Genomic DNA, 13,857 nt, shown 5'->3' on the forward strand with positions numbered 1-13,857 from the left:
CACATCACTACATGCTAACATGCCTTTTTTTTCTCAGCTTTATTAAAATCTGTACGATTTTCTTTATCTTTAGCATTGTTCGGAATCACGATTCTTTGATTAATTTGGCACATCACTACATGCTAACATGCCTTTTTTTTCTCGGCTTTATTAAAATCTGATCGATTTTCTTTATCTTTAGCATTGTTGGGAATCACGATTCTTTGATTAATTTAAGATTATAATTCCCCGATTATTTAAGTTGACTTGTCTAAAGGGCTAATAACTTTTGGCATGATGTTTTAATTGAAATCTGGTTTCAACTTTTGCCAGGGCAATTTGAGTTTCATTTTCTACTCTATTTTAGATTAGGGATCTTTTTTCCCATATTATATTTTTAAGTGCATTGATTTTTTTTTTAGGTCGATATATTTAGAGATGCTGCTATCCTGATGGTCAATTACATTGATGAAATTCGATCTCAAGGTTTTGAAGTGGAATTTTTAAACATTGGAGGTGGTTTAGGTATAGATTACTATCATGCAGGTGCCATTCTTCCAACACCTATGGATCTCATCAATACTGTAAGAAACACTTCTTTTTACCATGTTTTTCGTAATATTTTATATGCATATTTTTTTTAAAGAATTAAAGCAAGCTGAATAAATTTTTTATGATTGATGACTTTTATTAATGTGTTATTAAAGAATATGATAAATTAATAGTTAAGAATTGGGAGACTCTTGAGAAAGTTGACAAAAATTGTCTCAAGGGTTATTTTAAATGATGAGCTTTTTAAAACATGCTTGCATTTACAAAGTCATAGATTTTTATGTATAGTACATATCAGCTTGATGTGCTGCGGCAATGACTCTTTGAAATCATGAAGTTGGCTAACTTATTTCATGCATTTTCTAAATTTAAGGCAGTCTTCTGTGAATTTTTTATTATGTTTGTTGGGAGTGAAAGAGACTTGAGTTGTTTCATAGAGAGAGAGAGAGTTCATGTAAGGTCTTTTAGCTGATATTTTTTATTATTTGTTCTTTCATTTTTCTAGGTAATACCTATATTGTTTTTCAGTTGACTTCTCTCATCAATCTGTGTTGTCACTATTTATTTTTAGTTACATCTAATTATTAGAAAATATAATTGGTTATTATTGAAAGAGTTAAATTTTTTTTTATGATATATAATAATAACCAAAGTTAATTAAGTCATTACCAAGTATTTTTAGGCAATTAACTATATTGAGTAATGCAGGTAGTGGGGGTAATTGTTTGACAACAGCTAGGACTCAGGACATGCATGGAGTAATGGTATATTTGGTATAACAAGCAGTTTCTTCATAGAATGTGAAAATTTATTTCAAATGGTCTTAAAAACATTACAAATATGTCCAAGAACTATGAATATTATAGGCATGTTATCACTTTACACGTACTTCTTTATGTGGCCTCAAATAGGGTGGTTGGGGTGTTAATTGCTCTTGTGGATTTGAAGATGTCTTTTTCTTTAGCATTAATCCCCAATGTTTATTGAATTAGATCTATGTTATAGTTTTGTTTAGGTTTCAAATAAACTGTTTTTCTCAATTTTTCAAGGAATCATTTTAATAGACCCTTATTTTTTGTTGAGACAACTGTGGCTTGTTGCTTTACATTCTGGCTTCTCTGGACCTCATCTTTTCTCTCTCTCTTTCTCTCTTTCACATACACATGTAAATATTTGTAGTCATACACAAAATGAACCTCGGTCCAATAAATTTGATAATTAGACACAAATTAACTTTATTTAGTAATGCTCGTTAAGCTTGACTTGAGCTTTATTCTTGTATGCTATGCTCAATTATCTATAGATTTAATTCATCTTGTCTTCATGATGCATGGTATTCTATACTTTAAGTTATTATCCTGATACACATGTCCTTGAATTGCATAATGTATGTCTGTATCTTTGCATGTATATAAGTACATCAATATGTGTGTGTGTAACAAATTATTTGCACATCGGGTCGCCCGCAGATCTAGCGGGGGTGAGCCAATAGGGTGGGTTGGGGACCTCAAGCCCTAGCCTATTCTTATATATATATATATATATAAATGGTTAGTGGGTTGGGGACCTCAAGCCCTAGCCTATTCTTATGGTTGATATTGCAAACCATGGCGATCATGAACAAAATCTTACTTTATCCAGTATAGAATAAACGGCACTCAATGGAATTATTATTGAAAATCACTTTCTCCATAATACTAAAATTATTGGCACTTGGAAATCTATTTAGGATGGAAGCTATATTTCAGTTACTTTTGCATATGCATTACGTATATAACCTTCAATTTTTTTTTTTTTTTGATGATGCCTTAGGTGCGTGAGCTAGTGCGCTCTCGTGATCTGAATCTCATTATTGAACCTGGAAGGTCCCTCATTGCCAATACTTGCTGTTTTGTTAATCGGGTAACTGGAGTCAAATCAAACGGCACAAAAAAATTTATAGTTATTGATGGGAGCATGGCAGAGCTCATACGCCCAAGTCTGTATGGAGCATACCAGGTATGATTATGATACATGTTGGCGTGTCACTCAAAATAATAACAAACTTTTAAAATGATATTAAATTATTAACTTGACAAAGTCAAGTTGCTCAGCTCAAGTGAGGTCAATCTGTATCGGACCCTATCATTTTATCCGAGTCTTCAAAATCTGTCATCTCACATACAATTGCTGATGATCAAGAGAGATATAAGGCATAATTGCTTTAAAGTAACGGTTGCTTATTTTTAATTTTTTTATTTTTTTGTTCTATATAAATGTGCCTAATGGTTTTTTTCTCAAGTTAGTGATGAGTCAACTTATATGTATCTTTATGCTTGTTTCATATACTGTATTTTCTTTTAGGAAGTTATTGTTGGCCCCATGTGAGGGGCTGAGATTTTGATCTTAGAATTTATATTTATGATTAGGGATAATTACTTAAAACACTTGAAATGTTACTTTCCTAGATGATTTTTTGAACTTCCAAACCAATGCATTTATGCAAGCAGCGATCAAAACATTGAGAATTTCATAAAAATGAAAAATATTGGGGTCTTGCCGTGCATTTTGATATTTCAGTGAGAATTTGAAAAAAGGATGAAAGAGGGTGTTAGATTTGTCAATAGCAGTGTTTTGTGCTCTGTGATTGTAATGCATATTTTAGATTAAAGAGTGAACAGTTTTTTAGAGTTTTGTTTAGGATTTTGTAGCTTGCTACTCGTGGAATTCCGAGATGGAGCAGCCACCGCTCCCTGCATTGGCAGAATTGCCTAATGATGGTAATACAGAACGTTTTAAGGGTCAATCATCAGGAAAAATTTGCAGCAGTTATTTACCAATTGATCTAGTAAATCCAAACCGAAAGTACAACAATGAAACTAATTGTGCAGCCGGTTTGGACAACTAAGATTGCTGCATACACATGGGATGGTCAGACGTGCTCGTATGATCATATTCATCTTTGTGTTTTCAATTGTTTGTTATTTCATCGGCAGATTCTTTGTATTATTTCATGGCGCTTGGTTCTTAGTTTTTTTTTTCCTTCCCTTACATCGCTCTTTTTGCCACTTATTATACATCACTTTACCTGTCAGCTTATTATTTCCAACACTTCTGGTTTCATTGACTGCTTTCAAAACAACATCGTTATCATCTTTCTAATTACTTTAAGAAAATACATTTTATGTTATCAGTGATTAGTTTTTATTCTTTGCAGCACATTGAGCTTGTTTCTCCGCCTTCTCCTGATGCCGAGATCTCTATTTTTGATGTTGTGGGACCTGTATGTGAGTCTGCAGACTTCTTAGGAAAAGACAGAGAGCTTCCTACCCCAGCTAAGGTATATGATTATTCTTATTTTTTTGTGGCGTAGTTAGTTTTTCTTTCTATTTTACATGATGCCAACATAACTAGGAAACTACAGGGAGCTGGATTGGTGGTTCATGATGCCGGTGCATATTGTATGAGCATGGCTTCAACTTACAACTTGAAAATGAGGCCTCCTGAATATTGGGTGAGAATTTTACCATTTCCTTTTTTTAAAAAATAAAAACTTGTAATGGTGATAAAAGACATCTAAAATAACTTCAAGATAAATTTAGAAAAACTTTTGCTGATTCAACTGTGTACATTTTGTCTTCTGTAAAAACACCTGAAATAATTCCAAAGCAAGCAAAATTTAGAAAAACTACCTGTTTTGTGAATTGAAAAGGATGCTAAGAATGCATAATCTACATCAATAATGACACAAATCAAAATATAGTTCACAATTTCATGACTTTTGAAAAGCTAATATGTCCAAATCATTTCAACCTATTTCCAACAAAATTATTGTGTCAATTCCAGTTTCCTACCATCTTAAACTGATGATGTCATATGGTGCAGGTGGACGGTGGCTCCGTGGTGAAAATTAGGCACGGAGAAACCTTTGATGACTTTATAAAGTTTTTCGATGGCCTCTAATTCACTTTGATGACTTTATAAAGTTTTTCGATGGCCTCTAGTTCATATATATATATATATATATATATAGTTGTAGAATGGCCGTTGGTTTCTTATTGTATTGTGGCCTTTAGGTTTGCAACCACTATGCTTGTGAAGCCTCTTTTTTAAGAAGATTTTGACACTTTGGATAATGATTGTATTGTCAATTGCATCTATTAATGGCAATTATTTGTTCGAGCTCATAACTTTATCAAGAAGTTGTTTTAGTTGAGTAAAATATATTTGAGGGTTTTTTCTTTTTCCGTTTGGTTAATGCATGCAAAGTAAAATAAATTTATTCTAAATATTTGTGAGTTGTTTAGTTATTTGCGACTGAAATGTAGAGATTGTTTTTCTTGATTATTAATTATATATAACATATTTTTTATGAACTTCAATATTTAATGTTTAAATAGTCATATTTATTTATTAATTATTTTAAAATAAATTTCGTTAAAATATATAAAGAATATAATATATTTACTATCTTATAAAATAATATTAGTATTTTTTTTATTAATTTTAAAAAGTGTAATACATGCACTTTTGCTACGGATATGATTGTCAATAAATTTTTACGGTTAACCGATGGTCGTGCGAAATTTTACTGATAGAATTGTCTCTTTTGACGGAATACTTTTGCTATGATGATATGCGTCATTTTTGTAACTGATGGTTAAGCTACAGTTATACATGACATATTTTGTCATTTTTAGTAGCAGTTATGTTACATCGGATGCTCTTTAGTTAACATAAATTGTCGCTTATTCTGCCAGTAAGTTTATTACAGACAAACGTTTTTGCTAAGTTAATTTATTTGTAGATAAACAGTCTCTAAATATATTTTCTACGGTTTTTATATTATTACCGACGATAATAAGTTAAATTTCTTTAGCATTTAGTTTTTTTTTAAATTTATATTAAAATCCATTTTAATTTCAATTTGGGTTTATTTTTTTTAAATTGAAATTTTGTTCAAATTTAGGTTTTAAATTTAAGTTAGTTTAATTCAACTTAGATTTGATTTTATTTAATTTTAAAATTTTAAAATTAATTTGAACGGAACTCAAGCCCAAATTAGCCAACCTAAAGGGCAACCCAACCCGAGCCTGCGCGTACCGAGCCAGGATTAGGTAGAGCTGACGTAGGTCAACAAGACCAAGTCAGGGCTAGCCCCAACCACCTAGGTTGGGTTTCTAGGAAAGGAGTCTTAGGATAACATGTGTTATAATGAAAGGGTCACAGGAAGGAAGTTGATAAAAAATGAGGTTTACCCATTCTATTTTTTTAATGAAAATGATACTTTCAAATTTCGATGTTAGGTTAGAAGAAATTTAATTCTTTCCTTTGTTTATTAATAATTATAATGATAATCAATAAAGAAAATTTCATTTCTATAATAAAAGATTATTAACAATCAGCCATAAATAATTTGGATCATCACTTAATTTTTCTCTTCAAATATTAGCTGCCATTCTAATTATTCAAAAAAAACAAGTTTTAAGATTATGTGGCATTCAAATTCAACGGTCGTACGCCAATGCTTCATCATTCATATTAATTCAATAAAATAAAATAATATTTGACCAATGCAATAATCCCAAATCCCAATCCATCACCCAACCTGGAAACATAGAAGCCAAATCTTTCACCTCAACAAATACCATTCTTTGTTTCTTCTATCATCTCCTTCATAAACATAGCCATCTATAAATGAATCCCAAACAAACTTACAGCAGGTATAGCATGCAAGCCTAGTTAACATGGCCTCCAACCTCCTCCTCCTCCTCCTTTTCTTCAATGCCGGCTTAATACTGACAAGCCTTCCATCCACAACTCCGGCCACCCCCAACCATTTGATGCAATCAGAGTTTATGCCTGTAGGGTACACCTTTACATACGGGGAATACAAATTCGCAATGCAAGCAGACTGTAACGCCTATTTTAGTAATAAAACGCTTACAATATGGCAGACAAATTTAAATTATGATGGAGCAAGAAATCGTTGTCGTTTGGTAATACTGAGTAATTGTAACATAGTCATATTGTCAGACTTCCTTGGGACGGTGCTATGGGGGAGTGACACCCAGCAGGACGTCGATACTGCTTGTTACATCGAAGTCACAGAACACCTCATCCTCTACAAAGCTGACAGAACCATGCTTTGGGTAGACGGCCAAAAAGTTGGCGCGCTTAATAATGTTGGTGCAAATTCTCGCGTATGATGAAGATATTATATACTTTGCAAGTATCTGCTGACAATGATGGATGGAATGTTTACGTGGGATATTAATGAATTTATGATAATGTGGCAACCTTATTCACTATTGTATACACATATTTAATTATCTAGTATGTAATATTTTATAGTGCACGAGTGTGTTTATTGTTATCAAATTGTAAGGTGTTTGTTATTATAGATGTGAATGATAAATATATGTATGTGTGTGTGTGTGTGTGTAAATTTGATGGAAATGATATATTAAGGGGGTACAGATTAGATCCGTTTTACATTTAATTTCTCCCTTTTATAAGGGGCGGTTTCATTTTGAGAGTGGACGTAGGTCATTATGTGCTTGGGTCTAGCAGACTTTCAAGGCACATCATTATTAAAATTCAGATCTTCCTGAAGATTTTTGTGTCTAAAGTCAACCGGTTGTTGGGTAAATGGCTGGTGGTCGCATTGGCTTTTACTCCTTCCATACTTGCATTCAACCTTTCATGCTCGGCCTTTTCATATGGTCGTTCGTGCTCGACCCATCACATTCAGCCATTTGTACTTGACCAATCACATTCGACCATTCTTATCAGGCTAGTGTTTCTCAAAGTTTAGTGAATTTGGGTTGATCACATTTACAAGCCTAGTTTGGGATTTTTCCTTAACAGACCTAGTTTGGAAAAAGGCCCATTTAACTGTGTTTCTTGATTATCTCATCTCTTAGGAAGTCGATAAGAACAGAAAGATTAAATGTAATAACTGGTTATGCTATTTAAGTGATTCTTGTGACATAGACATTTCTTTGAATTTTTATCATGGCTCTTATAAGTATAACAATGGGATGTTCATTGAGCCCACTTGCACTTCAACTTCCTTACTTTTTTCCTTAGATTTAACTTTTTTTGAGTCACTTGATTCATCATGATGAATCTCAACTAATCAAATACTGATATCCTGGATGAGAAGCTTCTAACGGGAATGGTCACTAAACAAAAGTGGGTGAGTGGTCAAGAAAGCACATGGCGATGGTGAAGTAAAAAAGAGAGGGTTAGTCTTTTGGCCAGGAAGAGAAGGCGGGGACGACTCTTGTGAAGGTTACTTGGGGCGACTCCATTGAGTTAGATCTGTTCTCGGAAGACACGACTAAAGGTCTCCCATCCCAAATTATATATCAAACACTCGTACCGTTACCTGCTCTTGGGACCTCACGCGAACAGGGTTGGTCGCCCCTAATTTCAAAAGTTTTCCGTCATTTTGGAGCAGGCGTATGTTTTTTGTTTATTTCTTTTAGATTTGTCATCGGTTTGAAATGTTATATTTAGAATGATGTGTTTCAAGATCACTCATAACCTTTAGTCATAAACTAATTAAGAAATAACAGAGTTATTTTAAATTTATAATAAGCATTATAAAATCAGACAATCTTTTTAATTATAATAATACTAATGGATGAGCTGTGCCAAATTAACTAAGTCAGAACTTTATAAGTAAATGAAACTTGTGGCTAAATATAATCTCGACAATAATTTGCAAAATAAAGTTGCAAGAACATTATCCTAAACGCACACCCATAATATATTTTGCAAATATATATATATATATATATATATATATATATTTGCTGAATAAGGCAACCTTAAATGTATCCAAGCTAAGAACAATTTGAGGAGGCCGTAAGCCACCTCGAACATCCATCCTTCTCTTATTTAAAAACATTGTCCAATACTGGGGATTCCATCCCATCACCAGAGTATCGGAGATAGTCATCATCTCGACAATTTATTACATTACGATGCACTCTGTTATCCATGACATCGATTTATGTCCGAAAAAGGTTAATGATACAATGTGAGTTGTACTATTGATATTAGTTTATTTCTTCCCCGATATGTATAAAAGGAGGGGAGATGAAGAGAGAACGGGTCCTTTTCCTGCTCCTTCCCCACATTAAGGTCTGGATCTTCTTCCTCATTCAGGCTTTAATTTTGATCTTCACCTTCGAGACCATTCTCTTCTCTCCCCCTCCCTTTTTTGGATACTCTTCGTGAAGCATGTTTTTGTACCGAGTTCTAATGCCAAAATTTTGAGTGGTATATATGCATGTGTGTGTGTGTGTGTCTATATATATATATATATATACATATATATGAAATTTTGTGTATTTATGTCCTAATTTGCAATTTTTTTTATCAGTCAACTTTTAAAATTAAATAGATGAGTGGGAAACATGTTTCTTTAGATATTCTTTATGTAAAAGTGCACATAGAACTATTCCCAAAAGATTTTATAAGGTCACACATTTGGTATATTCAAAACACAACACATATATATATATATATATAACCTGATTATATATAGTTGTAGTGTCAGATTCAAAAGTACAGTATTTGTAGGAATGCAAGAATAATGGCTAAAGAGCCAAACAAAGAAAAAAAATAAAAACAAAATATCATGAAACCATAAAACTAAAAAATATGAATTATGGTTTTATCATGAATTTTGAAATTTGAGTGACAACTTGAAAAATAGCTGAAAGAGGATGCTAGATTTTACAAACTATCCTAAAAAAGGTAACCAACAATTAAAACAGGCAAGGTATAAGGTTGCATAAATGCACATCGGCAGCAATTCCAACTCCCGCGTGCACGGGAATGGTTATGCTTTGGTTGCCAAAAAGGGTTAGGTCCCTAATTTTGTTGATTGATCGATGTTGGATTGATATGTAGTTCTCTTCACGTTCAACACAATGGCAATAAAAAGAAGGGTTACATACAAATCACACATTTCTTATGAATTTGTATGTCAAATCTTAAATTTTATTATATCTGGTTTCGTAACTTATGCATGAAAATCTGCATTTATATCTGGTTTCGTAACTTATGCATGAAAATCTGCATTTATATTTGAAAAAAATTAGTATTAATGATATTTTAACAGTAACATCATCATCAACAAAATTTCATCTCCTGACACGAATCTTGAGGAATAGCATGGATCTTGACAGTTATTTGAGCAATAAAGTTCAAATTTCGATTAGAAGTTATTCAAAACTCTAGTTTCAACAAAATTACTATCAAACTTACACTCAAATTTAGATTAAAAGTTTTGCTATAAAGAGTTGCTAGTTTATCATTAAGAGTTGACATGAAAAATAAAGCACAAAATTTTATATTTTGATTGCAACATGATAAGATTATATTCTTTTTGAATTGCAGAATAAAACTTAATATATTTTGTGTGTAATGTAAAACTTCTGAGTTTAAATTTTATTAGTATCATAAATTTAAAATAATAAATGACCATGAATATTTATTTTACAGTGTCAAGTAGCTTTTCTACAAAATATAATTTAATTAAATATTACTCAATCCTGAATTGTCCTTTGGCGCTAGTAGGAGGATGAGAGAGAGTAAAGTAATTAAGGAAGTCCCTGCAAAGAAATGGGGAAAGGTCCCTTGATTCGTCCTTTTCACTCCCATTTAATGATGTGTATTTGTGCAATTATCAAAAAAAGGAAATAATTATGGAAACCGTCCTTAATCCAATCTAATCGTGAGGATTTGTTATTAAATCTATATTGCAATTTGAATTCAAATGTGACAGTAACCACCTCGTCGACGCGCTTGAGTTCGACCGACTAAGGCGACCGGTCAAGTGGTGATTATGCCCATCAAAGTTAAAATCTAGTTGGCTGATATGTTATAGTAGAGCGTCCTTGTGAAAAATTTAAGCAGTCTTGGACTATAGGCATGGCCCGACGATTGAATCCTTCATCATAATGTGTCGGGTGGCTCCGACTGAGTTGTCGGTTGTTGAATGGTTGATTTGGATTATGATCTTGTAGCCCGATGCCTCCATTGCCTGGCCATTGTCCTAAGCCGCTCATTTGCTTCGAGATTCATGACGACGGTTTTGGTGCATACATATTAGTTCCCCGAGTTTCCCTACTCCTTGACAGCGACAACTACGATAAGAACAGAGAAATTATTAATAACTAATGGAACTAAAATCAAGAAATTTAATTCAATGACTAACTTCCCATATGGATTTTGTGCTCATCACACTCTATAAATAAAGATGTGGGCTTTGCATTTCATTCGTTGTCATCATTTTCTCCTAGACAACTGAGTTGCGCCATGGCCGATAATTCATGTTGGATCACCACTGACCCCAAAATTCTAGCCAAAGCGGGCTATCTAGTCTCAGAACCTTCAATGAAAGAAAAGATTAAGAGGGAAAGGCGATTGAGATCCGAACCTGTGTCAGTGGATTGGGTCCATTCATCACTGGATCTTGAGGGGATGATGCCAAAAGTCTCTTGTAAGGAAGCCACAATCCTTGTTCCTGACATGGATTTAAGCAGCGGGGGTCAGCAGACTTTGTTTGAAGAAGATGTTGAGGCAAGTAAAAGGGAGCATTACGAAGCGACGATCATCGCCCTTCCTCAGCCGCTACTGCAAGAATGTGGTGGCCCTTGACACAAGAGGGAGAGAAGCCCTTTAGGACCCTTTCTTCCATAGACAAATTTATAGGTAAGCAAGGCCTTATTTGGTCCGTTGATGGTTCTCAACTTCTATTTTCATAATTCTAATATAGATGAATCGGTCGGGTCGAGGATCGCCAGAATGGTGGGTCATCGAAGTTCAGTCATGAACCCAGTGCAGGCAGCTGTCAGTACCACTAGCTTCCACAGACTCAGAGATGGTAGGCCTGCGGGTGGAGGTTGCCTCCCTGCCAGGTGAGCAGGTCGAGGCATTGTGCGAGCATGGAGTGTTTCACGAGTTGATCGACATGGGCAAGTTCCCTTGTAAGGCTGATCAGCTGGATCAGAGTGTGTTAGGTGGACAGATGTTCCTCCAAAAGTTAACTCACAAGGTGTATGTCCTGATTGAGACCTTAGAGGATCCACTCATAAAGCATTTTATTCTAGATTTGTAATAATAGTATTCGAAGTAAAACAACGCTTAAACAAATTGAAAAAGATATTTGGTGTGACACTTATCATTATGTAACACATCATTTTACGTGTTCACCTTATAAATACAGTAATGGATCACTTTTTTTTACTTTACACTTTTGGTCTCTCTTTATGTGCTTTTATTCTTTTTTCACCTTTTATCTGTCGATTGTTTCTTGTTTCTCGAGATGACTCTAAAATACTCCCCTACCCTCTTTAGCTCTGTCAAAGCCGTTGATTCTTTGTTACTGATGGAGAACGAGGTAAAGGAGCTGTAGAGATTGTTCGTTCTACATGAAGTCATTGCTCTTAAAATGTTGGCAAGGTCGGCACGAGCGATGGACACCATAGATAAGGATCTGGTCTTCTACCGAGACTATTCAAATACAGCCTCCAATTATCTCTATGTAATGAGCTCTGGAATGTCTTCAATATGTATGGGTTATTTCAATGCAAGTGCTACCGAAGTTCGAGCTGTAATAATGACTTCCATTCTCTTTTCGCGGCAGGAGCAAATTACATGGTTGATCGACCTCTATAAGCATTTTTTCATGCTTAAGTTTGGTAAGGATGGCTTCGCCATGTTTTTAGCAGGTAGGGAACTCTACTTCCTAGGAGTGGAGAATAAAATAAAGGACTGGAAGAAGAAGTTTTTGGTCAGTTCTTGTTCCGGTGCCTAGGGGATCCATATCAAGCTAGCAATGTGTGTGGTGCACAAGCTGAAGTCTCTTCCAAAGAGCATGAATGGTGCCAGGGAGATGTTGATCAGGCATCATCTCTAGATCCCATAGTATACTGCCAAGATAAAGATTACCCGTATGTTGATGAATGAAATGACCGAAGAGCACTGTAATCTCTCGGACATCAAAGAGAAGGTTTGATCAGTGGTGGAGAAGAAAAAGTTGGCCGTCAAGCACCAGAAGCAAAAGCATCGCTCATGGTCAGGTAGTCGTCGTGTAGAAGACGAGGACCCCCTCTCTTATGGTGTGGCTTTTAGATACCTTGTCTCTATGTCTCACCATAGTGTTGTTATTGAAGATAAAGTGGTTGGAAATGTCACTGCTATTGCTCCGAAACATGCTTCTCATTTTGTTGATGTAGTGGAAGGTGACATGGGCTCATTTTTTGAAGGGACTCTGAGCAGAGTCGTGACTGCATCACCTTCTTCTTTGAAAGCTGGCGTGTCATCTGACACATCACTAATTGTTGCAGCTCTGCTAGATTAGCAGGTCGGGGACCCTTTCTACGTTGCTTTGTCTGTGAGGGACGAAGCCACCTGGGAAACTCCTGTTGATTCATCCAATTCTCTGATGGAAAAATCTACCTCATCTTCTAGTGGCAAGGCTCATCTTCCCCCAAGGGAGAGGGGATATGTCGGTGAGGGAAGGAGCTAGTGGAGGAAATGGAAGTCCCATGTTGCCCTCCTTTAAAGAGAAGTAAGGAGGCTTTCGAGTAAAAGCCTACACGCAAGAATGTTAGAAGGATATGGCTTGAGGCTGACAAGTGATTCGACTTGTTGGATTGATATTGAAATCGCTTCCCGCTGACAGTTGAAAATAGAAATATGCCCCCAACTTTGCTGGACCTGGTATGGTCTAAGGAGCACAGTCGTACTTTGTGAGACTTCGATCGCTGCGAAGTTCTTCGGAACACATGTCTATGGCAATTAATTGTGGCACAAAGTGCCCATTTTTTTAGATTAGCTGTGCTTGAGTTGGAAGGATTGTTGGATGGGGCTCGAAAGAAGGAGTCCTCGTTGGAGATTAATCTTAAGAAACTCCATGACAAATGAGACCTTCTAAACCTCAAGTTTGCCATATTTGAGGCCAGTTGGGAATTGGTTGGTACCATAGCGGTCTTGAGGAAGGAAGTTGTAGAGCTTAAGGAGAAGGTCACCTCGTTGGTCTCCAAGGAGGAGCATGAAGATGTTCAAGTGGGTCAACTCAGGCTTGGGTTGGACTATGCCATCCAAGGATTCATCCACCATGGTCTGATCTTCAATAAGTATTCCAACCTAGAAGAGTTCTTCGCTATGATTCCGTATAAGTTGGAGGAGCCTTCCACGGAGATAGATCACTTGGGCACTGAAGAGGGGTTAGCCACCCGCTAGGCCTTTTCAGCATGAGAACTTCCTTTTCCTTTCTCCCTTTTTTTTTTAGGAGCAAGATTTTTTGTTTCTCTTTTTTAG

At 35.3% G+C, this 13,857-nt stretch overlaps 2 protein-coding genes across 2 annotated transcripts; both read left to right on the top strand.

The window, feature by feature from the left end:
- Positions 1-407: 407 nt before the first annotated feature.
- LOC110026105 (probable diaminopimelate decarboxylase, chloroplastic) lies at positions 408-4,473 on the top strand. Its single transcript, XM_020726902.1, has 5 exons — positions 408-563; positions 2,344-2,529; positions 3,728-3,850; positions 3,935-4,024; positions 4,396-4,473. The coding sequence occupies exons 1-5, from the start codon at positions 432-434 to the stop codon at positions 4,471-4,473; spliced, it is 609 nt and encodes a 202-aa protein (XP_020582561.1). The 5' UTR covers positions 408-431.
- A 1,784-nt stretch (positions 4,474-6,257) lies between these two features.
- LOC110026103 (lectin-like) lies at positions 6,258-6,719 on the top strand. The gene has a single exon (XM_020726900.1). The coding sequence runs from the start codon at positions 6,258-6,260 to the stop codon at positions 6,717-6,719; it is 462 nt and encodes a 153-aa protein (XP_020582559.1).
- The last annotated feature ends 7,138 nt before the right edge of the window (positions 6,720-13,857 follow it).

Source organism: Phalaenopsis equestris, unplaced genomic scaffold (genome assembly GCF_001263595.1).
Source record: "Phalaenopsis equestris unplaced genomic scaffold, ASM126359v1 Scaffold000351, whole genome shotgun sequence".
NCBI lineage: Eukaryota > Viridiplantae > Streptophyta > Magnoliopsida > Asparagales > Orchidaceae > Phalaenopsis > Phalaenopsis equestris.

Bases quoted from the DNA above. Each gene is read 5' to 3' on its own strand.
- LOC110026105 (XM_020726902.1), top strand. From the start codon at position 432: ATGGTCAATTACATTGATGAAATTCGATCTCAAGGTTTTGAAGTGGAA. The intron at 3,851-3,934 runs GTATATGATTAT...AGGAAACTACAG, and splicing joins AGCTTCCTACCCCAGCTAAG to GGAGCTGGATTGGTGGTTCA. The intron at 4,025-4,395 runs GTGAGAATTTTA...CATATGGTGCAG, and splicing joins TGAGGCCTCCTGAATATTGG to GTGGACGGTGGCTCCGTGGT.
- LOC110026103 (XM_020726900.1), top strand. From the start codon at position 6,258: ATGGCCTCCAACCTCCTCCTCCTCCTCCTTTTCTTCAATGCCGGCTTA.